Genomic DNA, 26,488 nt, shown 5'->3' with positions numbered 1-26,488 from the left:
CGTGTACTTTGCTGCATTGGCTGCCGCGTTTCACCCACAAAATATACAGTCAGTTAACTACACCGTATATTTTGTGAAGCGCTTTGAGACATCTCGAAGAAGTGATGCTAGCATGCACCAAATGGAAAGAGTGGAAAACCCCCAGGGTTCCAAAAGTAAAAGCTATGCGCATCACTTAATTGTCAGCAAATCCGTTGGTTTCTCAGGTGTTCTTCTATAAAGGCAGCATTACTGGACCATCTTGACACTTTCTTTGTTTTTGTTTATTTCTTAACCTGTTACAAGCAGCTGGCAATCTTTTGACAAATATTCCATGTCTCCTTTTTGGCAACCTCTTCCTCATGTTCTTTTTGGGCTTGCTGTTCTCTATCCCGCTAAGGGACTCGTTTCCCCAAATTTCAGGTCTGAAGCACAGCTTGGCCAGTGACATCTTTCTCTTTGTTAATTGATCTTTGTTAATTGTTTCTGACAGTGGAATCCAGAACAAGGGGGCATAATATTAACATTAGAGCTAGGCCATTTAGGAGTGAAATTAGGAGGACGTTTTTCACCCGAAGGGGAGTGGAAATCTGGAACTCTCTCCCCAAAAGGCTGTGGATACCGCATCTGTTCACATTTTCAAGATGGGAGATAGATAGATATTTGTTAAGTCATGGAATTAAGGGATATGGGGCGAGGGCAGGTATGGATTTGAGGTACAGATCAGCCATAATCTTATAAAATGGTGGAACAGGCTTGAGGGGCTGATTAACCTACTCCTGTTTCTATGATTACCAGCATTTGCAGTTATTCCTTTTATTGCTATTGCAAAGGAACGCTCATTTCCCTGGCCTGCTGGAACTGCGCAATACTGTCTCGAGTATCTTCATCAAAAGACAATAGATGGATTATAGGAGGGGGAAAAAGCATTAGTTAAATCTACTCAAACTGAATTTGTCTCCTTTGATGCAGCCAACACCCTGCTTCACTACCGTAATCCTTTCAGTGAAGCTCCTTTTTGTTGTATTGTCCAAATGACTGATAGTCTTAACCTGTGTACTGGTGTAGCACAGGATGTGGCCTTTCAGCTGATGCTTCTTATCCAAAGAAATAAAAAGTGGCTTAGAATCAGGCTGCCTGTGAATTGTCACTCTCACTCTGGCTTGTCACAGCACTACAGTTCAGAACTGTTTATTGGTCAGGTTCAGTGGCGAGTATTCCTTACAGAAATCTGGTTGTACAAGTACAGTTATCAGAAAATTAATCTATTTATAATCTTTTTGCACCGTCTATCCAAAGTTTATTGGGAACGTGTAGGAAATGCCTGTCGATACTCAATTTGGATCCTGGTACAACATGTGCAGCATTTCATCAATTAATAACATACATGAGTTGTTAGCAGTTTTGAAATAGACCTGATGTTTGTTTTAGCTTATTTTCACTTTGTAATACTGGGAGTAATACTAATATAAATAAAATGCTTGTTCTGAAGATCTACACATGACTGTCTAGCTCACCTGAATAGATTCCCACAAGGACTTGACTTGCTCCCTGTAAAAGTAGAAATAGTTTAATACATAACTGCAAAACAATGAAGTGAGAAATTGCTGGTAATTGTATGCTCAGTAGGAAAAGAAAATGAACCTGGCCATTGGCCTGCATTTATGGATTACCAAAACCTTAATGAAATTTATTAGATTACTTTCTTTCCGAAGTGAAATCAAATTACCTGTATGTGCACATACATATGTGCACACACACTCTCTCATTCACACAATGTTGTTTCGGGGAACCTTGGAACGAATAGGCTTAATTCCCCATTGTGCATTGGATAGCTTTCTAATTAAGAGTTTGTTAGAATTTAAACAGAACTCTACAAGTTGTAACTTACAGGTTGATTGCTATTCTGGAAGTTAATTGATCTTCCTGTAGCTACGGTGTGGGCTGTTTTGGATGGATCTTTTGTGCCAAAGGAAGCAGATCTTGGAACTCTATACAATGAGTGCTTCCTGACATAAGATTCACAGCCTAAGGTAATGTGCATATTTCTTACTGCAGGAGGATATTGAAGCCAGTGTTGACCAGTTGCAGGATATTTCAGCGCTGGATGTGAACTTTGCGAACGAAACGGACCTTGAGGGTGCGGTGGCAGAGTGTACTGATGAAAATGAGATTGAACAAATTACAGCATCTCTAACCAAGAATATTGAACGCATAGCACTACCTGTAGAGTTGCCTTTGGAGATGGGCACAGAAGAACGTATGGAGTCAGCTCTGATAGCCACAGATCTTCCAAATGAAGTACGAAGGGTTTAATTAAACTCAGTCACTCCATTGGGTCGGGGGGATGAGTGTATTCAGCTAGTATTCAAGAGGTTGGTTAGAATTACTGTAGCCTTGATGGGAGACGAGATTTGGCTAAGAAACTTGAAAGAAACTGAAGGCAGCATAATAGTTTACAAAACCTCTGGAACCTAATAATGTCCAGACGATGACCTAAAGTCTCTTTGTTGGTAGTAATAGCCTTAATTTGAATGAAGTGTTGCATTTTACACCCAGTTACTACTGTTTGGGTCCACAGCACAAATCCTACGAATTGGCCACAAGAATGGGTGATGTAAAAACGGGAAGACGTCCGCTGGACCTTTTGTGATTGGGGTTAAGGTGCAGTTGAGGGAGCTTTACTCTGCATTTAATCAATGCTATATTGAACTGGGAATGCTGTAAACTTTGACACTCAATACCAAATGTAGAAGTATTTAATTCCAGTTCTCTCAACTAGATGAGCTGAAAAGAAGTTAGAAATTGTTTCTGTGTGCTTTTTTAGAGCAAGGCAGTGCTTGTATGTTAAATCCCTATTGGTGTTGTGATGTGGTTATACTGTGTTATAAATTGATGGCTGGGAGCGAGTTACAAGACAGCAGTGTATCAAAGGGTTTATGGAATATGGTAAACTGAGTGATTCGAAAGTGGTTTATTGGCTGCGTGAACCTAGAGCAGTTACTGGAATAATAATGAGAGCTCCTAGTGTACTATGTATTTTCAAGTGCCATTCACCAGACCATGCCTTGCATAACAATCCTATTTTAGTAGGCATGTTAGTAATTTACTTTAACCTCCAAATTACATGTGTACAAGAGTGAAAAAGATCATCAACTGGCACTGTGTTTTTATAAATACAACTGATCTCTCTCTTCTCCCGTCCTTCCCTTCCTCCAACCCTACCTTCCTTCATCACCATTAACCAAACAAATTCCCTCTCTAAATTAGTAAATCTGTGAAAATGGCTTCACGAATTCACCACATTCTGTAAACAGGGAAATAAACTGTTCACCTTCGTCCCAAGTGAACTCCTTAGTGGTGACGTTTTGGTCCCAGGAGGCTATTCAGCCAATCATCACTGTATCAATGGTACCTGTTTTTTAAAGGCAGTCTTTTAATTATACAGTCTTTCCTGTATCCTTTAATGCTGTTACATCTTAGATACTCACTTAGTATCCAACCTCAGTATAGACAACAATTATGGGGTATCAAAAGCACTTTACCTGCATTTGCAGATAATCCCTTTTTAGCTTTAGGAGTATCGTCAGCACATATTACTCGCATTCAAGTTCTGTATTGGGGATTCTCTGCAGGTGAAGGTCCTATTTCTGGTAGTCACTTGATATTGCACCAATAGAGTTTTTAGACCCATTATCAAACATTGGAGTCTAGTTTAGGTGTAGTTTGGGATGGGGGAAGCTTCAGTGAGATTAACCATCTTTGCTTATGTCTCTTCTCGTAACCCACATATCTCTACTCTTAGAATACACACCAGAGCTGCACACAATACTCCAAAGTTTCACAGACTTTATTAAAAACCCATTAATGCGTCCTATTACTGCTGCTCTGTCCCTCTAGCTATTACACCCAACAGTCTTTGCTTTTCTTGCTGCTGCTGTTGAACATATTTATGGGTCCCATGTACTATGTTACTAGTACTTCCAGATCCTTTTCCTGGCTTATGCCTTATAAGTATCTACCCTCCTGCTATATCCCCACTGCACAGTCTCCTAATTTTACATTGATCCATAGTAAAATACATCTGTCATTTTTCATACCAACTATCTAATCTATCCAAATCCCTCTACATTCTGGCTGCTTATTCCCCATTATTAACAACTTTGCTATCAATTTGTTCCAGAATCAGATTGTTAGATAATGTATAAATTGGGAGTTCAGGTGTACAGGAAAAGTCTTGAGAATAGAAGAATTAGTTCTTCTGCTGTTTAAAATGCTTTAAAGTGTGGTATGGGGAAATCAAACTTGTAATGCAGCGAATTACTTTTGAAGGACAGTTAGGTTTGGATGGAGGGGATGGCTGAATGGACTAAATCCTACAACTTCCATCTTTCTGCTGGATTTACAATAAAAATACTACCACCTTTTGCATTTGGTGTTTATGTTTAATTTCAACCTCTGCAGTATATTAATACATAATGTGATTTTTCAGATTGACGAATCACTCAATGAATCGACAGAGGACACTAAGAGGCCTTGTACTACAGAGGAGGAATCCATCATCGTTAAAAAAGTAGGGATGCCGTTTTGAGATTCTCTTCGATTATTTTCGTTTGATCAATGAGAATGCATTTTGTAATAGAGACTGCTGTACTTATTTAGTCAAACTGTTGTCTCTGTCAAAATACAAGTTTAGTTGCTGCAGTTTGCAATGGAAATAAATGAATCTTCTGCTAAGGAATATGGTTTGGCAGGAATTTTGTTTCATTGTTGTTATCCAAGGCATAAACACTGCAAGAATGTGAAAATTAAGATAAAAGCAGCTCAAAATGTTTTTGCGTCAGTTAACACAAATTGTACAGTATGAGATGGAATCAACATTTAAGTATACAATATTTCTTTTGTTTTTTTAGGCAACTGAAGGCGTGTTTGAAGATTCAGGTATTAAGAAAACCTCCTTTCAACCATGTTTCCCAGCACAACTTAATTTTTCTCACACTTTTTTTTTACTTGATCACATTCAAGTATTCTGGTATAGTATATAATAGCAGTGGTTGTTCAGAACAGCACAGGTACAGGGAGACTGGAAAACTGAGGCATATCCCAGATCGACGAGATTAATCCAATCTGCTACAAAGCTTGAATCACACAGCTGACCCCACCCTGACCAATACCTTTGGAACACATTCATTAGCTTTTTCAGACAGAAGAGTTAGTGATGCATTAAACACATGTTTTTGAATTGGGGGGGTGGGAATTTAACATGTAGCATGATGCCTAGTAAAGTGAAGGCTGCATTCCAGCATTGGATTCTAGGGGCTTCTATGGTGTTTGATCCAAGTAACAGAGGTATAAGTAACAAAGTTAAAAGATATACCTTCGATCTTTACATCTGGGACATATTGAACAAGACTTATTTAAATTTTATTTCTAAAAGATATTTGCATGCACTGTCAAAATGATGAATATAAATACAGTTGGTTTCATATAAATTGTGGGCTGGAGGATTCTCTAGACTAATTCGTATTCCATTGGATACTAATATAACTTTGCTCTGGAACTGTTGTCATTCCAGTTAGAATTGTTTTCATAAATTTTTCCAGAGAAAATCTTTTTTGGAATTGAAGTTGTTGGCCTGGGGAATTGGGCTGGGGGTGGTGGGGATTGGTCAGGAAGTCAGTTGTGTCATGTGAGCATTTATATATAAGTTCAGCACATTTTAGTGCTGTTACCATCTTATATACAAGCTAATTGGGTTTTCAAACATTGATCTGGTGATGTGTACGAGGACACCAATGTATTCTGTTCAGACTTCTATGAATCATAAAAATAGTAGCTCAGTTTCTTTACTTAGGAGGAAAATGTTAGACTCCCTAAACTAAACCATTGTCAAAGTGAAAGAAACTGATTAGATTAAGATATTCTCTTCACAAAAGAGCTGAAATCGATACAAATTAGAGTGAATTCAGGAAATGTTACAGGGTAAAGCGAATACAAGAGCAAGAATGTTAAAGACTGCTGAATGGCTTACATACACATCTCCGTTGCATTTTGTTGGACTCTTACTTAACTTGGAAGAAATGAAGCTTATCAGAAGACTTGGGACTATCAAAAGGAAACCTTTATTGAACTTTCATGGATGCAATTTGGACCACGTACTGAATTATTTCTCATCGCCGTGAACTGAAAAATAGTTTCTGAATTCAACCTTCTGGAATTAGTTGGACGTTTCAAGTTTTCAGATGAACAACTCTTCCGCTTCTGAGGAGCTATCAGTTTCCAGCCCTGTGGACTCCTGATCTGTGAGGTTATATTATGGTAAATTAGTGAAGAAATGAGAATGAATTACATTTTTTCAGGTAGAGGTGTTCTCCCCTCAGTTTTCCGATCTTCCTGTGGTTTTAGTGATAGCTAGGGATGGTGTCCTGCGTATTCACACGGCAGGCATGTTAGCTCCGTGTATGTTCTTTCTGTGTCTCAGTGGTAATTAAACCTTGTGCCATTCTATTCCTATTGATCCCGTAGAAAAAGAGAATGTAGCCGAGAGTTCGGGTGGAGCTTGTAGTTCAGTCCCAATCGAGGAAGAGGCCCCTGAAGATGCGCAGCTCTCCTCGCGAGAAGTGAATGATACGGGCACCTACCAAAAAGAAGAGGAAGATGACAACCTCTCGGTCACCGTGCAAGCGGAGGACGCCCTAACACTGGAACTGGACAACGATTTGATTCTGGACGCCCTTAAGAGGGAAACCAAACCATCTGAGAACCAATCCGAGAAACCCGCCAATCAAGCAGCGCCAAGTGGCAATAAGTGTGAGACTGAAGCGAGCGCGGCAGAAACTGTCAGTGAAGTGGAAAGCAGACAACAGAGTCGAGAGTTAGAAGGGGCAGGCTTCGAGGGCGCGGAGAAAGAACCGCAGTCAGGAACTGAGGAAAGCAAAGATGAAACTATGAAAGCAGAAGATGAAGATGATTCTAATGAAGCAGCTAAGAAAGAGCCCTCGATTGTAGAGGGCAGTGATCAGAACAAGAGGTTTGTTGTTTCTCAGTTCTAGACCAGAAGCTTTCTTTTTTCATTCATATTAAGACGATTCCAGTAAACTTGTCTCATGAATTGGCCTGCACAGTGGTGCTAATTTTGACCTTTTTTTGTTTTTGTTTAAAAGCTCTACATAATTTTTTTCCCCCCTCGTACCGTTAGTGGCTGCTTCCTTTTTACTCTTTCTGCTCTCCTTCAACCTGCAGAGGTTGTATACAAACTGGAATATTTTGCTTCTGTGTGTACTCTTCACTGACAGTACCAAAAATATAATTGAGGCAATTTTTGTATAGTTCTGTTTCCAATTGGGATCTAAAATACCATCGAAACTCACCAGTACCTCCAAAATGTTTGAGTTTATTGCTCTCACGGTGATCTATAACTGACAGTAGCAGTATCCATTGGTAGGTATTCGAGATTTTGCTTTAGACTTGATATAAAGTACCTTTATTTCTGAAGTCGCTTTCCCCATGTTTTAACAGATTCAATTTTGTGTCTTTAGCTCTGTCAAGGATGGAAAAGATACTAAAGGTGCGGTGAAGGATGAGAAAGGTAAGCTGTGCAATGTTACTCAATGTTTGGCATTAACAAAGTGCTTCATGGCTTTTCAGTTGTTCTAGTTACGAGTCATAACCAATGATTTTTAAGAACATGATGGTGTAAAGAATGAATGTTTCTCTGCCCTTAGCCTGAGAACTGGACTGCCAAGGTTTTCAGGGAATATTTTTGCAAATGGACACTGCCCTCATAATCAAAATGTCTTATTCCTAAACCTCTGTAGAGCAATTTTAAAACAGGATTTAACATCAGCTGCAGGTTTTAGCAGTCATTGTTTGAAAACTGTATAAAGCAATATGCTTATGGAAGATGTTCTGAATTGGTGGTGATGGTGCGAGGGGGGAGATAATACAATAAACATGTATGCTTAACTTTTTATTGCTTTCCCTTTGAACAGCTACAGTATAGTTATGTACCCTGAATATAGAGCAATTTTTATTAATCCAGTTTGAATTTTCATTTTTAATCCATTAACACTCCACACAGCCCAATCCCTTCCTTTGGTTATTGTGAATCCATAATGAATGTGCTCTTGTTGCTGATGAGAATACCCTGTAATTCAGGTCGACTTGTCGCTGCTTTAGACACTACAGGCAAGAATCTTTGGGTGAGCGGACTGTCCTCTGCCACCAGAGCTACCGACTTGAAGAACCTCTTCAGTAAATATGGCAAGGTGAGATTGAAACTACACTCCTGCCAGGAACTCAGACCAGCTGCGTGTCCTAAGCCATTAATGGGAGTCCTTTCAGCCATTATGCTTCTCTCTGGTTTCTGGAATCCTTTCGAAATCGCGTCCTCCCAGCTCTGTTTTCAAAAAAAACCTTAAAAAAAAGTAACTGTTCGCCTGACCTTTAATCAAGCCTCTCCCACCACTGCATTTCAGGGCGTCCTGTAGCTTAGTGGTTAGGGCACTCGCCTTGCAAGCTCGCTTTCCGACAGGACGAAGCGTTGAACGTATTTCCTTATTCCATACATCTCTGTTTACCGAGCAGTAAGTAGGAACTCAGATGTTAGTCGATTGGTGGATGGATTGCTTTTCCGGGGGTGTAATCCCTTCAGTAATAATAATTTGGTCTCTTGATCTGTTGACTATTTGTGGGACACTGCTGTGCCCAATTGGCCCCCCTGGGGTTTCACCCACAAAACGTAGTCAATTCACTTTACAGTATATTCTGTGAAGCGCTTTGAGACGTCTAGAAGACATGATAAGGAGCTCAATCAAATGCAAGGATTATTGTTATTTCCCCACCTTGCATGGGTTCTCACCCTGCCTCTGTATAAAGTGCTCCACTGGAAACATACCAAAGGGCTTCTGGCCAGACTCAGTATTGAATGCATCTTATGCACCCTCGCCCACAGTATCTTAGGAATGGAGACCGGACCATCAGAAACAACAAGTACTGTTTGTATTCATGTAGTGCCATTCACGTTTCTCCAATGAGGTGGAGGGTAACTATCCTTTCTGCTTTGGCCACTTGATAACACATCTACATTTACATGGCCTTTGACGGTGTTCTCACCTGATGTATGTAGAATGTACTGATGTATTTGCTCTGAGATGTCGCCCGGCATGGAGGGCGCTATATAAATGCAACTTCTTGTTGTATGTGCTGAATGTAGGGATTTCCAGTAAACAAAGCATTTCATTCAGATTAATATTGGTCCCTCTTAATACGGATTGGATCTACAATATTGAACACTATTTTGAAATTGGGGACAGGTCTATAATATATGGAACAGACTGTTTATTGGCTTCCCCACTTCCTCTCCAGCATGAATCAAACGTAGAAGATGAATTACCAGAAGAGTCGTTACAAGTTGGGCATAACATATTCACCAAATATTTCGAAACCTGACCTGGTTCACCTAAGGCAGAGTCAGTTCACAGCAGTGGCTTTTTTCTTGGTTCAACTGATCTTATACTTCATAACAAACCTTACCGTTCGTACAACTATTTAGTAGAAGGAAGACGAGCTGTCAGATGGATACAGTAAAACGTTATCTCATATCAAGAACTTGTACTCTTTCCCCACAGCCCAAATTCCCCCCTGTCTCTGTGCCTCTCATTTAGCCATTTGTTCATTAATTTGGAGGACAAATAAAAGCAGGGACAAAGGTAAAACTGTCTGTAGGATCATTTTTTAACGGGTGACTTCATGCGGTATGTCACTAAACCCTATTTAATATTTTCACTGTAATATTTTTCTGTTGCATGACAATGGATTTATGTTGGATCAATCCCATGATCCTGTCATAGTGTACTCCATGCTAAATCAAAGCACTGCTCCAAACCATTGATCAGCCTGCATGCTCCATAGGCTGGCTTCACTGATGGGAGCAGGACATTGCGTTTCTCTTATTACCTTTCTTGTGAGTGATCATTAAAATTATGTGGCAAAGTTAATGTGTTCACCATTGTTCATTGGTTTGCAGTAAAATAAACACAATGACCTATTGGTAACTCCTCAGTCTCTTGTTGTGTAGTTGTCGTGTTGAGTGATATACCGGGTGCCTATGATAATAATTGATTAAAGCAGTTAGACCAAGCAGCTATAAATCCATAGAGCTTACCTTTGCAAGACTCTTCTGCTACAATCAGAAACGGCCCTGTTGTGCACATGTGAGATCGCACCACAGAACTTTTTTTACTGGCATCACATTCCTGTGTCCACTTGCACGTTAGTACCCAGTGCAGATAGATGGATATTCAGATAATTGGCTTCCTATTTTGCCTGTGAAAAATATTTAAACTTGACATACAAATTGGAATGTCAGCTGCTTCTGGTACTGGTGATTGGTCTTCGTCTGAACATATTCCCTTTCGTTGTTACTTATTCATTTAGGACCCTGCTCTTTCTGTATAGGTTGTTGGTGCCAAAGTGGTGACTAACGCCCGTAGTCCAGGAGCACGCTGCTATGGGTTTGTAACCATGTCGACTAGTGAGGAGGCAACAAAGTGCATCAGTAATCTGCACAGAACAGAGCTACATGGACGAATGATCTCAGTGGAGAAGGTGAGCACCAAACGGTTAAACGTTGTTAGTACTTGGACAGTACGTACAGTGGATAGATTCTTTTCATATCTGACATTAATGGAGTCCTGTAGCACAGTGATAAGAGCATTCGTCTCATGAGCGAGCGACCTGGGTTTGATTCCCAGCAGGGCGAAATGTTGGGCAAGTTTCTTTAGTCCACACGCCTCTGTTTACCTAGCAGTAAGTAGGAACCCAGTTGTTAATCAATTGGCAGATCGCTTTTCCAGGAATAATAATTCCTTCAAAAGAAAGAATAGGAATAAATTGGTCACTTCAATCCACGACTGTTTGTGGGACGGACACTGCTGTGCGCAATTGGCTGCTGCATTTCGCCCCCCAAAAAATACAGTTAATTCACTTTACAGAGTGTTCTGTGAAGTGCTTTGCGACATCTCGATGTGATAAGGCGCTATATCAAATGCAAGGATTATTCTTTATAATGTTCAGTGTATGAAATTGTTTTTTTTTAACCTGGAAATATGGCGAGTAATTGGCAGAGGTTTTCTTCTACGAAGCAAAATAGTAAAACAGCAATATAACATGACTCTGTTTGGTAGGGGGTGTGCTGTGGTTCTAAGGCATTTAGAATGGATGTGTGATATATGTGAAAAGCTCTGTATCAAATGCAAAGATTATTATTATATGATTTATATCTTTAGGCGAAAAATGAGCCTTCGGGTAAGAAACCAACAGATAAGAAAGAAGATTCAAAAAAAGATCCCAAATCCGCTTGCAATCGAGAAGCCAGCGTTGATCGGCGCCATTCTGCGGACTCCAAAACTGACAAGTGAGTTGAATATTTGTAACAATTTCTTGCGCGTGCTTCCAAACTGGATTACAATAATTATTAACATAATTAAGTTTATGTTAATCCTAACATTAAAAATCTCATTAACTAGCCACACTCGTGATTTATTTTTTCTGTTTATTGTCCTTTTAAACATTGAAGTGTGTGCAGTGCCGATTGACTAGGATGATACTAATAGGATGAGGTAGCATTCGCATGAAGAAAGGCTGGCTAAATTGGGGGGGGGATGTTGGGGGTTCCACTGGAGCAGAGGAGATTGAGCAGCGGATATGACAGAGGTGTTTAATAGAGTGGGGGGAAAAAAGAATAATATAGGAATCCTCACAGGGAAAAGAGTTAGTTCTAACTTAAAAACATGAAAGGGTTTTTGGGGAAGGGTTGAGCAAGGTTGAAACGCAGGTAAAATAGGAATTCTGTGGAAGGTGGATGGGAAACAAAGTATGGTTACTAAGTGAAATATAAACACTGCACCTTTGTTCTTGTGTTTTTTTGGGGGGAAAGAAACTGTTTCCTACTTGGAACTTAATGTAGCAATGGCAGACCCCTAGGAATGATTATTATATTGGGTGAATGAATGGATTGGCGCCAATGTGGCTTTGGGTTAGTCTGCATGCCAAACCAAAGCTCCAGCGCTATCTAAATGCACACAGTCTCCTTTGTTTAATATAAATTACTAAATTGGTCCAGTAGCTGAGGAAAGTGTATCCCAAGATAATGTTTTACTATATTTTTTGTTCTGTTTATATTTTGTTATATTTTCGGCTGTAATTTAAACTAATAATAATAAATTAAACTGAAATGCCTCCCTTGTCTCTCTTTCCTTCTCCCCCTTTTACGTTTTTAGTTGAAAGGGGTGAATGATGCTAGTCACTGTTGGACAATGTACAGAATGCACAATCTTGCACAAACAAAAAAATAATTCTAGCAGTTAAAAATAATGCTTCAGTCATATCGCCTTGATATTTGACAACTATTTAATGGCAATATGTGGTATGAATGAGTTTATAGTCTTTGACCTGACACGTGCTGAATAATGTCCAATTCATAAAAATCTGGCCGACTGTAAACTTTAATGTGTTCCAGCGCTTTGGGACATCCTCCCGGTCTGAAAGGCGTTATATAAATTTGTTGTTATCCCATGCCCCAGCATATATGTAGATTGCATGGCTATGGATTTATGGTGGGATCTGTCCTGTGATCCCCTCATAGTGTACTCCATGCTAAAACAAACTGCTGCCCCAAACCATTGACAGGCCTGGAACCTCTGTGGGTCTTGTTCACTGATGTGGGCTGCACACGACAATTAAGTTTTAACTGTCAAATTAGCCTCTCAAATCCAGCATTTGCTGTGTAGCACGTTTATTTTCCTTTTTATATCTTTTAGCCTTTTTTTTTGCTGGCATGTGTATAACATAACTGCATCAATAATCAAATGCGATATGTACTTTAGAAATGTCGGTGCAAAGAAAGATGGCAAAGAGGAGGCCAAGAAACTGGAGGATAAAAAGAAAGACGCAAAGGATGACAAAAAAGATCTGAAAAAGGATGAGCGGAAAACTGGATCTCACACGGGTGGAAGCCGAGCGGGTAAGGGATATGAGTTAGTGGGTAAAAAGTGGGAATATTAAATTGCGCTAACGTCCCCAACATCTGAAGCCTGAAATTATCAGGTTTAGAAACAAAATTGAGCTATGATTTGCTCTCCTGAGGGTTCTGCCCTGATATATAGATTGCATGGCTATGGATTTATGGTGGAATCTGTCCCATGATCCCCTCATAGTGTACTCCATGCTAAAACAAACTGCTGCTCCAAACCATTGACAGGCCTGGACCCTCCGTAGGTCATGTTCACTGATGTGGGCAGTACATGTACACGATTTGCGTTTTAAGTTTTAGTCAGTGGGGAAAGTATACCTAGTTTCATCTGAATCTGGAAGAATGTGCAGAGTTTCTGTTCTGAATTTGTGCATAGGCTTGAGCCAGCGGGTGGGGGTGAGGGTTGGTGGGGGGAGATAATGAGCAAACCGAGAGCTAGATTTATAATAATAATAATAATTTATTATTTGGCCAGCTGATTTCAAAGTATGGCTCTGCAAATTAATTTTATTTCTTGTGGTTGAATCAACTGCTTCATTACAGGGTTTATGTTTTTGTTAAAAAGTGTCCTTGTACCTCTAACTTTACACAAGCTTCGTTTTCTTGCCCTATCTTCAGGAAGTCGGGGTTCGGAGAGAATAGTAGTCATGGACAAGTCTAAAGGAGAACCAGTGATTAGTGTGAAAACAAAGTCTAAAGACGAGGCACCGGTAGGTCCATATTACAATGCTCTTCAGCTGTGACATTTATACTGCTGTGGCACAAGAGGGAGTAAGCCGTTTGTGATCATTAGAACGTAAAATAAATGCTTGACGATAAAAAGACCAAGGTCCATCTAGTTCGCCTTCCACCTTCCTGGCAGTTGCATGTACATACGTCCCAAACTACCTGTGTCCTATATCCGATAATGTTATTTCCTAAAAGAAAGCTTATCCAATCTGTGATTGAAGGAATCAGCATCTCCTGCTTCAAGCGTCTCTCTGGGGAGCCTGTTTCACAGGGTTTACTATTCGCTCACTGAAGTAGTTTCTGTAGATTTGTTCTGAATTTACTCCCCTTCAATTGCATATTGGTATTTAAAACTTCCTAACAATCGAGTTCAAGAAAAATATGTAGCAAAACTGTCAAAATAAAATACAAAAGAAACAAGAATTTTTTGAAAATGAAGCCTGAAATTATTAGGTTTGCGCAGAGCAGGACCTTTTTTCAAAAAAAAATTGGTTTAAAATTTGTTCTCCTGAGGGTTCTGCCCCAATATATAGATTGCATGGCTATGGATTTATGGTGGAATCTGTCCAATGATCCCCTCATAGTGTACTCCATGCTAAAACAAACTGCTGCCCCAAAACATTGACAGGCCTGGAACCTCCATAGGTCATGTTCACTGATGTGGGCAGTACACGACAGTTACACTTAAGTTTTGATCAGTGGGGAAAGTATGCCTAATTTCATCCTAATCTGAAAGAATCTGCAGAGTTTCTGTTCTGAATCTGTGCTCAGGCTTGAGTCATGGGGAGCAGGGATACAACAACAACAAAATTACATTTGTAAAGCGCCTTTCACGTCGGGAGGACGTCCCAAGGCGCTGGACAGACAGAGTTACGGATAGTGAACAAACGGGGAATAGAGGCAAGAAAGAAATAGCAGATTAAATTGAATAAAAAGGATACAAGATCAGTTCCAAGTTAAGTAAACTGATTGCATAAACCAAAAAAAAATGGGAAAAGATTGGACAAAATAGTGTTAAAGCTGTTAGAACTATACCTATGAAATGAACATATTCCAAGACATTTATTCAGTGCAGGGGGGCCAATATGGAACATGGAGATGAGCAACATAGTGGTCAGCAAGTTATCTCCTTTCATATCTGGGAACTGATTTCAAATCATCTGATGGAATGGTTATGTCTCCTTTTTGTTTCTTGTTTAAAGATCTTAAGTGAAATGTGTCAGGACCAATCACACTTCATTTTCTTGTAAGCACAGATTTAACCTCGCTCTCTTGGCCTAGACTCCACCCAAGGGTACTACTACCCACAAATCAGCAATCTGAGAAATGATAAGAATAGCTGGTATGGGAAATGGAAAGCTAGCACTGTAATTGTATTATGTAATTGTGTTCTGGCTAGAAAACTTGAATTTGCTCGGCTAATGGATTTATGTTTGGATTTTCTTGTGCGCAGCAGGGATTCAATTTAAAAGGTCAACAGACCTGTCGCTGGTGGGGGAATAAAATACATGAATTTATCTCACTATCAAATGACTACATCTACAGTTTCTATAATCCTATAGGGATCAACACTGTTATGTTAACTGCAGTGTGAATCTGAAGTTTAAAAATTACTTGTTCACAGCAACCTGCCAAAACTCAAGAGAGCAAACCAGACAACAAAGAGAAGGAGAAAAAAGACATTCTGTCATTTGACAAGATCAAAGAGCAGCGGGAGAGAGAACGCCAGCGGCAACGTGAACGGGAGATTCGGGAAATAGAAAGACGCAGGTACAATCAGCTTCACGTCTCAAGACAAACTGCAACACGTCAGAAAATTCTATTCCAATTTCTTATTATGCTGCTAAATATTTGCTTAACAGCTGTCTAAATTCATTTTAGTACAAATATCCCTAAAGCAGCTTGTTATGCATTGTGTTCTGGCTAGAAACCGTGAATTGCACGGCTAATGGATTTATGTTTGGATTTGTCCACTGATCCTTTCATAGTGTACTCCGTTCTATAGCAAATCACTGAACCAAACCATTGACCGGCCTGAATATCCCGTAGGCCTTGATCACTGATGGGTGCAGTACATTCCATTAGATTTTATATATAATGTATATGGATATCTATAATGTATATATAATGTATAAAGTAATGTTATATTTTTATAAAACCTTGGTGAGTGCTGTGTGCAGCCATCACTGTTGCAGAGGCAATGATGCTAGTGCAGCACAGATTTATTCAGATGTTACCAGGGATGTGAGGATACAACTAGCGAGAATGACTGGTCTTGTTGGAGCTTTTTTCTTTCTGGAGATGAGGTGTTTGCGACAGGACTTCATAGAGGTGTTAAGAAGGGGTTTGATAAGGTGACATAAATTGGCTGTTTCCACTTGTTGGTGAAATGAGTCCATAACAAGGGAAGATTAAATATAAGATAGACACAATCAACAAGATCTTGTATTTATATAGCAGCCTTCACAAAGAATAACATCTTGAATGTTATCAAATGAGTTTAAATGAAAGCATTAGCATTAGGAAGTCTGTATCGCAGTTCCAGGCAAGAGGTGTTTCAGGGGGAGACTTTACAGAGGCTTTTAAAGTTATGAAGATGTTTGATAAAGTATCATAAATTGGGTTAGGAAGAACTCTTTTATATAGAGGGTGGTGAGATTGTGGAACTCACTGTTAGAAACTAGTTAAAGCAGAAAACATCAGTTAGGAAACTGGATGGATGTTTGAGGAAGAAGTGAATCGGGGAAGAGAGGAGGGATATGAAAGGGGGCTAGGGAGAGGCCGTTAGGATTGTGTGCATGTTTGCCTTCCTAATATTTTAAATTTATTTTTTGAAATTTCTGATATTTCCTAGCTCTTCACTTGCAAGTTTGCAAGATAGTTTTACCCAGGGGAAATAATACATGAAATAGTTTGAGATCCTTTTTGGGTGCCAACTGCACTGAGAACATGGGTTGAAAAGCTTATTTGTCTTTCCAACAAATGTACTTTCTGACCATATTTAGATAAAATGTGTTAGCATGATCTTGGTTATGGTTACAGTAAAAATTGCTGATTTAGAAACTTGCTATTTAAAAGAATTTGTCTTGCTCCCTTTCAAATATGCCAAAAGAGCCCAGGTACATAGTGGTTCTACCAGCAGACAAGAGACGATCGTAGTAGAGCCTCGTAACTGGCTTCTTGGAACGATGTTAAGCGGAAGTAATTTGACCCAAAAGTCCTATCTCTTTCCTGTGGGTTCCGTACCATCCTTACTTGCCGTCAATGTTTGATGGCTCTCACAGGAACAACTTGCACTTGTATCGTGCTTTTCACGTAGAAAATCTCTCAAAAGTGCTTTCAACGGACCATGTGGAACACCGAACAAGGTGAAAAGAAGGAGCTTGTGGAAGCAAGCACGGTTGAAGACAGTTGAGCTACAAAGATTGTGTGGATTCAGAAAGAGCTTTAGCTTCAGAGAATTATCAACTGAACCAAAATGTTCTGGAAATTTCACAACCGGGGAATTCAGAGTAACCAAGAGAAAACCTTTGTCTCAAAGTAATGCTCAATGTTCTCCATTCACTGTACTGTTCTCCTGAACTTCAATCAGTCATTGGTCTATATGGGAAGCAGAAACGTGGAGTAGCCTCACACTTTAACAATCACTTACTTGACGTGTGCCACTCACTGCAAAGGGATGTAGCTTTTGGTAGATCTGTTTCTAACTAGGTCTCTATTCTGCCAAGTCAACCTCTGATCCCGGTGACCAACCGTATGTGAAGGATGGTGAATGAAGAGGAGAGATTAGCTTGTAGCTTCTTTATTATTCAAGTGTTGACATCTTCCATATGGCATGGCGTTTTATAGTCTATGTGAAGAAGGAGGATCTCCTTTCTACTGATGTAGATTTAACTTCTTATATTCGTCCATTGGGGGGAAGAGTTTCTTTGCTCAGAAAGTAGTCACGTCAGATTTGATTTGCACCTGATTAAAAGAAACGGCCTGTGAAAGATCTTCGATTCCACGAACTGCTGTTTTATTTTTGCCTGCTTGTGATTTGAGACGTTACCTGAAAAAGTGTAATGTTCTCTCTCTAACAGGGAACGTGAGAAGTGGGAGAGGGAGCGTATGAGAGAGCGCGAGGAGCGAGAACTGCTCCAGAGAGAGCGTGAACGACTAGAGGTTGAGAGAAAGCGTCTTGAGAGGGAAAGGTTGGAACGAGAGAAACTGGAGAGGGAGAGAATCCGAATAGAACAGGTAAAAGGAGACCAGAAAATGCATACGAACGTCACAATGAAAATTGCAACTTCCAGCTGCTGAAGTTCTTAATTGATGCAAAGTGGAAACCACATCTGACCACGGCTGAACTTCCATCAGTTGATTGAGCAAAAACAAATTACAGCAAAAGGGTGTGTAGGGATACACTTTTGTACTTCATTATAGTTGCTGTTCCCTATCTGTTCCCCCATCCCCCCAAAGAAAGGCTGAACAAGTTCTACCTTGTTGCAGTTTGCTATATGTTTTAGGGGTGGAATACCAGCTCTTTCTGGGGGAGCTGCTAAAACAACGTGGGTTTTGAGTGCAGGTGGCTTCAGGAAAAAAAATGAAACTCTATTAGAGCCATCCTAGATGTGTTTTCCATCCTACTTGACTCTTAATAACACATCTTTGCCTCTGGCACCGATTACCTCAGCTGTCATATGCTCACTGCACTTCAGAGCCAGTGTGTAGCCTTGGAGTTCTGTTCAGCAAACTCTCCTTCATCACATCTGGATGCTGAACAGGGCTGTTTTTCGTCTTCACCATGTCACCCACCTCCAGAGTTGACTTGTCCAATGCTCTCCTCACTGGCCTACGTAGCTGTCATAATCTTAAGTTTATCCAAAATTCATCCTCTTGTACACTTAGCCACACTAAGCTTTGCATGTCCACCCCTGTCCCTGCCTCTGTGACTTCCAGCCTTACTCTCCCACTCATTCCCTCCACTCAGCAAACTCGAGCCTGCTGAATGTTTGCAAGGCTCCTCAGTCCCACCATTTTTGGATGAGCCATCATTCTACCCTCTGGAATTCCCTGCCTAAATCCGTCTGTTTTCCCCCACTCTATCAGTCTTTAAAAGCCTCCTACAAATCTTAACTTCAACCATAGGCGCCTACGGTCGAACTCCCCCATCCTCTCTCAGTGTCCCGCAAAGAAGTTCTATGTGAACTGTGATATCTAATACAAGTTGTGATATGTGCTTTGCTGTTATTACCAGACGTGTACCTTCCCAGGACCCAAAACCTTGGACTTGTATGTCCCTTTCATGTAGAAAATCGTTTCAATGTACTTCTCAGTGACAGAATGGTGGGGGTAGGAAGGAGATGGCTGACGGCATACTCAAAAAAGGATGGATTTTGAAAACTGAAAGGGAGGGTATATCCTCCAGATAAAATTGGTCATTTACTTGATGGGTGTTTGTCATATATTGCTTTGCAAATTTGCGTTCACCTACAAATATATACACTAGTATTTAAAGTGAATCCTGTCTCCAAGACATGAAAAGGCACTATAACGAATGCAAGAATTATTGTAAAATCTCACCCTGGAGTAGGCATTTCTGCTATGACACTTTTTTTTTGCTTTTCGTTGAACAGTAGATGATGCTTATTGGGCTTTCAACATCCAGAGAAAATAAGTGTGTGTTATGTACAGTAGATAAACGTGCAGCAAATGCACTAATCATCAGACAACAGAAACATTAGATTGTCTTGTAAACATTCCGGAAGCTAACTCCGAAATGTGGTGGTATAAAATGTGACCAACAAAGTGTGTTGGTTTTAGTTGGAGGATCATTTATTTCATCCCTTTAATGTTTAAAATATAAACGCGTCTTAAAAACGCTTGCACTCTACAGGAGAGACGGCGAGAGCAGGAGCGAATCAACAGAGAGAGAGAAGAGTTACGACGGCAGCATGAACAAATGCGATATGAACACGAGCGTCGCGGTGGCTTAAAAAGGCCTTACGATGATAATAGGTATGTGAGGAGCCTGCTTTTCACCCAAACTACCTTTTTCCCATCACTGCTGCATTGTTTGCCTGTTTAATATTTTGCAATAATGCTACACTACACAATGGGCTTGTTGTTTGTGTTCCAGGAGAGATGATCAATACTGGCCTGATCAGAAACGCATGGCCATGGACAGCGATGCCCGGTACAGCAGCCATGGTTCAGAGTTTAGTCGTCCAGATCGGTTCAATGATTTTGATCACAGGGATCGGGGCAGGTTCCCAGACATGCCTTCTGTGCCAGGGGAGAGGTGTGTTACACTTGGTAATAGTCTCTGACCTGCATACAGGTGCACTGCTTTAAGCGGGTGGATACGCAGTAGAGGTTGATGAAACTTACAAAAACCTATTGCATTTAAGAACATTTCATAATTATTGAAGCAGCTACTTATGCTGGTGTTTGTAGTTCAAGATATTTTTATGTATATTGATGCTCCCATCAAATGCAGGAATAGGGTCTTGATAGTTGGGTTATAGCAATTTACATTTATCGAGCACTTCGTAGGCGGTTGAAAGTCGAGCCTTCGTGGTCAGCAGCTCAACTGCAAAAACACATGCTTTTCCCATCAAAGACAATGTTTTAAAAACAAGATTCTCATTTATTATGTTTCATTTACTCGGGGTTTGTTTTCACAAGTGACCACTGCCTTGCTAATGATGACTAGTCCTCTGAGCTGTTAAATTGATTGTATATTTACAATTGTTCCCTTTAGCAGTCATAATGCCATCAGCCTCAGCTTCACCATTATTGCTCATTTTGTGAGCTTGTCAGTTAACTAGGATTGTTTCAGACTCACTTTGACCTTATACCGATATTTCTACTTCAGAGAAAAAAATTAGAATTTTTCCCTCTGTTAATCTTAACCATTGCTTTGTTTACCGTGTCTTGTGCAGACGGATGGATCGGTGTGAGAGGAGGGACGGTGGCCCACCACGCAGAGACGAGCCACACTTTGGAGGGAGATTTGAAAAGAGACCTGAAGGAATGCACGACCGAAGAGGTGGGAGCCGGGGTCGGGACATGATGATGAAACCCGGCAGAGAACACGACAGACAACTTGATCACGGCTCCCATCGCAATCACAGTCCTCGACACGAATCTCCGCGGAGAGGACCGCCACGTGGGGACTGGAAAGCTGATCGGATTCCAGAACGACGTGATGTCGGGTATGAGACTAATCACGAAAGCAAGACACTCTACTCAATTCAACACCAGGAACTACTGCACAGAGAGCGACTGGAGGTGCACTACAGTAGGAATGTGTTTACTGGACGTGAGATCAGAGGGGACCAATTATGCATAACATAACATCCAAAATTGAAGAGGAATTATAATGAGGGTTGAGTACAATGAAGGGTGTAATCATCTACATAATTTTGTTCCCCTATGAGTTGAACCCATAACCTTCTGACTCGGAGGCAAGTGTGCTACCAGTTGAACTAAGCTGACACAGGCAATCAGGCTGTCTGATATTTATTGTTTAAACAATAGGAAACTGTGGGGTAAGGTCCTTGCCAAAAATTCAGTTCTGCGTGTGGTTACAAGGGCAATTTCCCCACAGTCACAATTTCCCTATTCTCTCTCATGTGCCACTGGATTTTGTTTTGCCAGTAGCAGAAAGGTAGGTGTTAATTAATGGTGATCGGTTAGTCAGAAAGAAAGGGAGCCTGTTTTATATTAGAAACGGTATAAGGCAGCTTATGTTGCAACTGAACAACTAATGTTCTGACAAGAGATTTCTCGCTTGAAAGCGTGCAATTAAAAATCTTGTTTACACTAGGTTTGAATGGGCAGATTTGTTTCTGCCAAGTTGGAGTTTAAATGAGCTTGACTATTTTCTGATTAGAATGGTCCATTTGGCTAATTGTAGAACCACTAACCAAAGAGACTTTCACACAGATCAACACAATTGTTGCAGGATGCGCAAAGCCACTCCTGTAACCTATGTAATTTGTGGGCCCCAAGTATCTGAGTAATACAAAAGCATCTTTTTTTTTTCCATGTCTTTTTCTCCTCCGCTCTTTCCTATCCCTCACTCAATTGGGGTGCGTTGCCTCTGGCTAAAATCTTGTGAGCATTGTTGTGGCGAATGTCTCATAGCAGCAACCAGAAGGATCTGTTATCTCAGCTAGGATAGTTACTTGACAGAGAAGCAAAATGCGAGAAGAATTTGAAAAAATGGGTCTCAAATAAAGTGATTCATTAATCAATTTCAAATATCTTACAACTGATTTGGGTGGAAAAAGGGAATGAAATGCACTTGCTGTATAGCCAGTTAAATCTGACATTACAATCCTGTTTTCTTTCTTTTACAGTTCCAGAGCAATAATTGGTGAACGAGATGGACAGGTAACTAATTACTGATGGGGATTAATGGCACTTATATTGATTGTACATACGAGTGACCTGGGTGATTTGGAGTCCAGGATTCTCTTTTTAGTTGGTGTGAGGGGGGAGGAGCGAGGGTGGATATTGAACCAGATGAATGTCCTTCAGACTTATAGGGAATTAATAAATCAGATTGCACATTCACCATTATACAGCTTGAAAGAACTCCTAAAGATTATTGTAAACAGAGCTTAGGCAATGGGTTATCTCTATCGTGACAAGAAAAGGGTCAGATAGTGAAAGCCGTTTGGTCTGATTTGTTATAGGATCAATCATATCTAAACGTTTTGCAGTTGCTACTTCTCCTTTTAATACTTCTGCCATCTGTCCCGAAGTTGCCCTTTACATCTTCTACTACTGTTACTTTAGTGTATCTGAAATTATTGTTGTGGGTTTACTTTCTTAATTCCTTAAACCAGACAGTGCATGTAAATGTCAGCTTCAGTGAATTCTGTGAAACAAATTCAGGGGCCCTTCAAGCTGACACCTTTGGTCTGGGATTGTGCTGTTGAAACTTATATTGAGGGTAAATCGGTGAGAGTGATAGGTAGGTCAGAGGCTTAGGTCAACAAAGTGTCTCACTAACAGCCTGAAGAGAGATCCTTGTGATGTATAAAATCCCACTTTCAGCAGTAGTGTTGATAGTAACCACCTCTGTGCAGTGATTACTGCTGAAACAAGAAGATTTTAGTGAAAAGCATAACCAGAAGTTTACAAGTGGAGGGAGTTAGATGAAAAGAGGTTCAATTTATCTTCAGATTCCAGTTAAACTAACATGTGAATGGATTGACTTTCTCTGTTGGTTTAGCATTACCCTGATGTGAGACACGGAGGGCCCGATCGGCACGGCCGGGATTCAGGATCACAGCGGGAAGCTTGGGGCGGCTCCGGGGGTGGCTATGCACCTGACATAAAACGAATGGGTGGAGACAGCAGAGCGGGAGTTGTTCCTCAACAGTCCAGGTAATCGGCAGGAAAGGTCACCCGGCTTAATCATCTCCTAACTCAAAACGCTGCTGTCCTACTCACCGTGTTTACTGGCTGCATTGGATGTCGGGAAATGACATCCTGACCCATCGCCGTGTGTGCACTTATCAGTTGCAGAGACAAAATGCCGCAGGCATTGAATTACCTCATGGCCAGTGAAGATTATTGTTTAAATCGGATTTTATCCAATATCTACAAGTTTACCTGTAAACTGACTTTGCACAAGTCGTATTAAACGTTATGTTCCCGACTGATATGACTAATGTGAGTTTTGCTCTGTTGGAAATTCCACACGTTCATGTTGGGTGTTGGCTAGAAAATTCGTCTGCGCTCCCACAACATTAAACAGCGTGTCGCGAGGGTAGGAAGCTTTTTGAAGATTCTATCTGTAATTTTATTGCATGTTCATTTATTGTGCTTGTTCCTCAATAGGGAGAACAGGGATTGGGCCGGTGACCATGGGCGTAAGATAGACGGTCCTCAAGAGCGTCCCTGGCAGGGTGGCATGGACGGAGGAGGAATGATGGGAAGAGATCATGACCGCTGGCAAGGTAGAATGTAAATGGAATCTGTAGTTTCTTTAGGGGTTACAGTCAGTTATTTGGCTGTTTTTTGTTTTTTCTTAAAACTTGATGAATATGAACTTCATCCCCAATTAACAAATATGGGAAAGACTAAATTCACATGAGTTGTTTACCCTGCTTTTCCCAAATTAGTAAACTTGGAAAACTAGTTTGGTGGTAAACTCATTGGGGCCAAAGCCTCCAAACCTCTTAATGACTGCTTAGTATTATGGAAAAATGTATAAAGTCATACCTGTCATGTTTTAGAATCATAGAATCGTACAGCACAAAAAGAGGCCATTCAGCCCATCAGGTTTGTACCGGCTCTTTGAAAAGAGCAATGCAATGTCAATCCCACTCCCCATAACCCTCCAAACCCGTCCTCCTCAAATATCTGTCCACCGCGTTTTTAAAAGTAGTTATCAAATCGGCCTCCACCACCCTTTCAGTGGGTGATTCAAGAAACATCGGGACTGAAATTGCTTATGTTAGGCTCCTTATCCCACACGATAAATAATAATCCTTGTATTTGATACAATGCCTTTTACATTAGGAGGGAGTCTGCAAGCGCTTCACAGGATTTACTGTCAAGTGTAGCGACTGTATTTTATAGACAAACACCACACCTACTCCACTGGCATGGCTTAGGATTTATGGGTGGTATCTATTCTGTGATCCGCTCATAGTATACTTCATGCTAAATCAAATACTGTCCAAACCATTGATGGGCCTCCATAGGTCTCATTCACTGAAATGGGCAGAACAGTCAGTACATTGAATATTCACCACTCACACCATTTTAAGGTAAAAGCTGACTGCCCTATGGAGTCATTTTAATCACTCTGGGAAGTGGTAGGATTTGTCTGATGTTCATGATCTGACTTTCAGTGCGTACAGCACTTTTATACACTTGGCCGTTTTAAGATACAAGTGATATATGGTTATAAACACTGGCCTGGGGTGTTCCAGACTCTGATTCACAAAGCTCATAGAAAAGCATTTATTTCAATTAGTCATGAGTAGCATGGCTTTTGGGTCGAGGCTTTGGATTTACAGTTTTTTGAAGTAACCAAGTATTTTGCTGTTGCAGGGGGTGACAGGAGCATTCCTGCCCAGTCTGGACAAGGGCACATGATGCAGCGAGGAGGAGGCATGCCTGGGTAAGGAGCAACATTTCCTAATGGGGAAAGTCCACAAGGAGAATGTTCTGTTATAATTACTCCAAACAGCTGTAATAGAACTTCTAAAGTATTTTCATATCTGTCGCAAGGCGTCAATCAGCACTTCAGAAAGTCTTAATGATTCTTCTTACCGGCCAGACTACTTCAGTACATTTATGGAGATAGGAGCATCCTAGAGCTGCTCCAGTTAGTTGAGCGAGGCGGCCACTCTTGTGACCTGTTCGGAAGCCGATCTGGAGCCAACAGAGTTCAGGGAAGTGCAAAGCCCAACGTTGTTTAAACCAGAATCTGTGCTACGTTGCGCTACTTTCTGATGTAAATGGTGACTTTCCAAAAGCTTTACTTGTGAAACCCAACAAAACAAGTGCTTTCATGTAAACTGGGCTCCTTTTTTGATTCCTGCCTTTGGGTTCTGCCTGCAGGTGTGTGTACGTTCATTAATGCTTTAATAATTGAAATGCTTTCTTACACTTAAACTTTAAACTGGATTCTGTTGTCCGGCCTCGTCTCTGAAAATCAAGGGGGGCTTTCACGTAAAATCAGTGGAGACTTCAAACATGTTTCGATTGCGTCCCACCAGTTAAAGCCTGAAATGCTTTGTCATGTGAGCTCGAGACCGCAGAGTAAATCTGTCACAGCTTCCAGCAGAGCCAATTCAAGCAAAAAAAGTCATGAAATAATTCATCTTTCCATATAACATCGGGAAAGTGTTTGAATCAGTACAAGGTTTTGAGGTTAGGGAATAGTATGTTTTTTCCAGGGGTAATAATTCCTTTTTTTAAAAATTGTCAGATGCTTGTGACAGTTGGAAGTTATTTTCCTGCTGGCGGCTCAGCTGGAGACTGCAGATTAGGTCACACTCACTTGTCAGGATTATACATAAGGTGGGATTCACATAAATAAAATAACTCCTTGCCCGGTAATAGTCTAATTTCTAATGGGAATTCCTGTGTGGAGTAAGTTTGGTGAAAGCTTTGATTAATTTGTAGCGTGTCTGCAATGTACTGAGTTAAGAGAAACCGTCGCTTTTGCTTCCGCAGGCATGGAGGCTTTATGCAAGGAGGAAACCAACAGAGCAGCATTCCGCCGGTCAACCGATCAGTCCAGATGATGCCTGGAGGTGGGATGCAAGGAGGAGCAAGTGGTTTTGGCAACCAGGACCGAGTACAGAGACCTTCCACTGACCCACGCTTCCAGCGTCGCTACTAAACGTGCTTTTTACAGAGTTGATTTTAATGTAAAGGAAGTCTTCAATGGTGGTGCTTAGTGCTAATTGCAGTACCATGTTTTGTGTATTTTGTTTGTTTACTCCCCTCTGAAACTTCATCAGAATTATTTTGGAATTAATCATTTCACGGTTACTTTATTGTTAAAGTACTTGTAATGAGACTAGACTCGGATGAAGAGTCACTTCGGTTTTCCATAAATAAAATTTTAAAACAAACATGGTGTCTGGTTTAACTTGAATGTTTTGATGTGCTTTTTAACTAATGTGAGTATTTACTCTAATGTGCATTATGTGCCGGCTTCTTTGGTTAGAGAGGTGCAACGTTGCCAGGAATAGATTTAAGAGTGATATGGTAGCCTTTTTTATA

At 40.6% G+C, this 26,488-nt stretch overlaps 1 protein-coding gene and 4 non-coding genes across 5 annotated transcripts in view; all 5 read left to right on the top strand.

Moving 5' to 3' along the window:
* Positions 1 to 26,337, top strand: part of safb (scaffold attachment factor B) — a 29,881-nt gene extending 3,544 nt beyond the window's left edge. Inside the window, exons 4-23 of the mRNA XM_042342663.1 lie at positions 2,038 to 2,280; positions 4,472 to 4,552; positions 4,893 to 4,920; positions 6,505 to 7,009; positions 7,518 to 7,567; positions 8,137 to 8,246; positions 10,438 to 10,587; positions 11,268 to 11,395; positions 12,867 to 13,003; positions 13,631 to 13,722; positions 15,366 to 15,511; positions 17,824 to 17,980; positions 19,620 to 19,741; positions 19,863 to 20,024; positions 20,668 to 20,940; positions 22,090 to 22,123; positions 22,971 to 23,125; positions 23,582 to 23,700; positions 24,803 to 24,872; positions 25,934 to 26,337. Of these exons, the coding sequence (XP_042198597.1) occupies positions 2,038 to 2,280; positions 4,472 to 4,552; positions 4,893 to 4,920; positions 6,505 to 7,009; positions 7,518 to 7,567; positions 8,137 to 8,246; positions 10,438 to 10,587; positions 11,268 to 11,395; positions 12,867 to 13,003; positions 13,631 to 13,722; positions 15,366 to 15,511; positions 17,824 to 17,980; positions 19,620 to 19,741; positions 19,863 to 20,024; positions 20,668 to 20,940; positions 22,090 to 22,123; positions 22,971 to 23,125; positions 23,582 to 23,700; positions 24,803 to 24,872; positions 25,934 to 26,102 (2,931 nt within the window). The 3' untranslated portion in view covers positions 26,103 to 26,337. The remainder of the gene's footprint in view (positions 1 to 2,037; positions 2,281 to 4,471; positions 4,553 to 4,892; positions 4,921 to 6,504; positions 7,010 to 7,517; positions 7,568 to 8,136; positions 8,247 to 10,437; positions 10,588 to 11,267; positions 11,396 to 12,866; positions 13,004 to 13,630; positions 13,723 to 15,365; positions 15,512 to 17,823; positions 17,981 to 19,619; positions 19,742 to 19,862; positions 20,025 to 20,667; positions 20,941 to 22,089; positions 22,124 to 22,970; positions 23,126 to 23,581; positions 23,701 to 24,802; positions 24,873 to 25,933) is intronic.
* Positions 9,784 to 9,921, top strand: LOC121850561. The gene has a single exon (XR_006085655.1). It is a non-coding gene; the product is annotated as a small nucleolar RNA SNORA42/SNORA80 family (small nucleolar RNA).
* Positions 12,578 to 12,716, top strand: LOC121850559. The gene has a single exon (XR_006085653.1). It is a non-coding gene; the product is annotated as a small nucleolar RNA SNORA42/SNORA80 family (small nucleolar RNA).
* Positions 13,149 to 13,287, top strand: LOC121850560. The gene has a single exon (XR_006085654.1). It is a non-coding gene; the product is annotated as a small nucleolar RNA SNORA42/SNORA80 family (small nucleolar RNA).
* Positions 14,278 to 14,416, top strand: LOC121850562. Its single transcript, XR_006085656.1, has one exon. It is a non-coding gene; the product is annotated as a small nucleolar RNA SNORA42/SNORA80 family (small nucleolar RNA).
* Positions 26,338 to 26,488: the final 151 nt, after the last annotated feature.

The sequence above is a fragment of the Callorhinchus milii genome, unplaced genomic scaffold (assembly GCF_018977255.1).
Source record: "Callorhinchus milii isolate IMCB2004 unplaced genomic scaffold, IMCB_Cmil_1.0 Scaffold21, whole genome shotgun sequence".
NCBI classification, from domain to species: domain Eukaryota; kingdom Metazoa; phylum Chordata; class Chondrichthyes; order Chimaeriformes; family Callorhinchidae; genus Callorhinchus; species Callorhinchus milii.
Note: the sequence above shows the minus strand (reverse complement) of the source record. Positions and strands in the feature narration are given on the sequence as shown.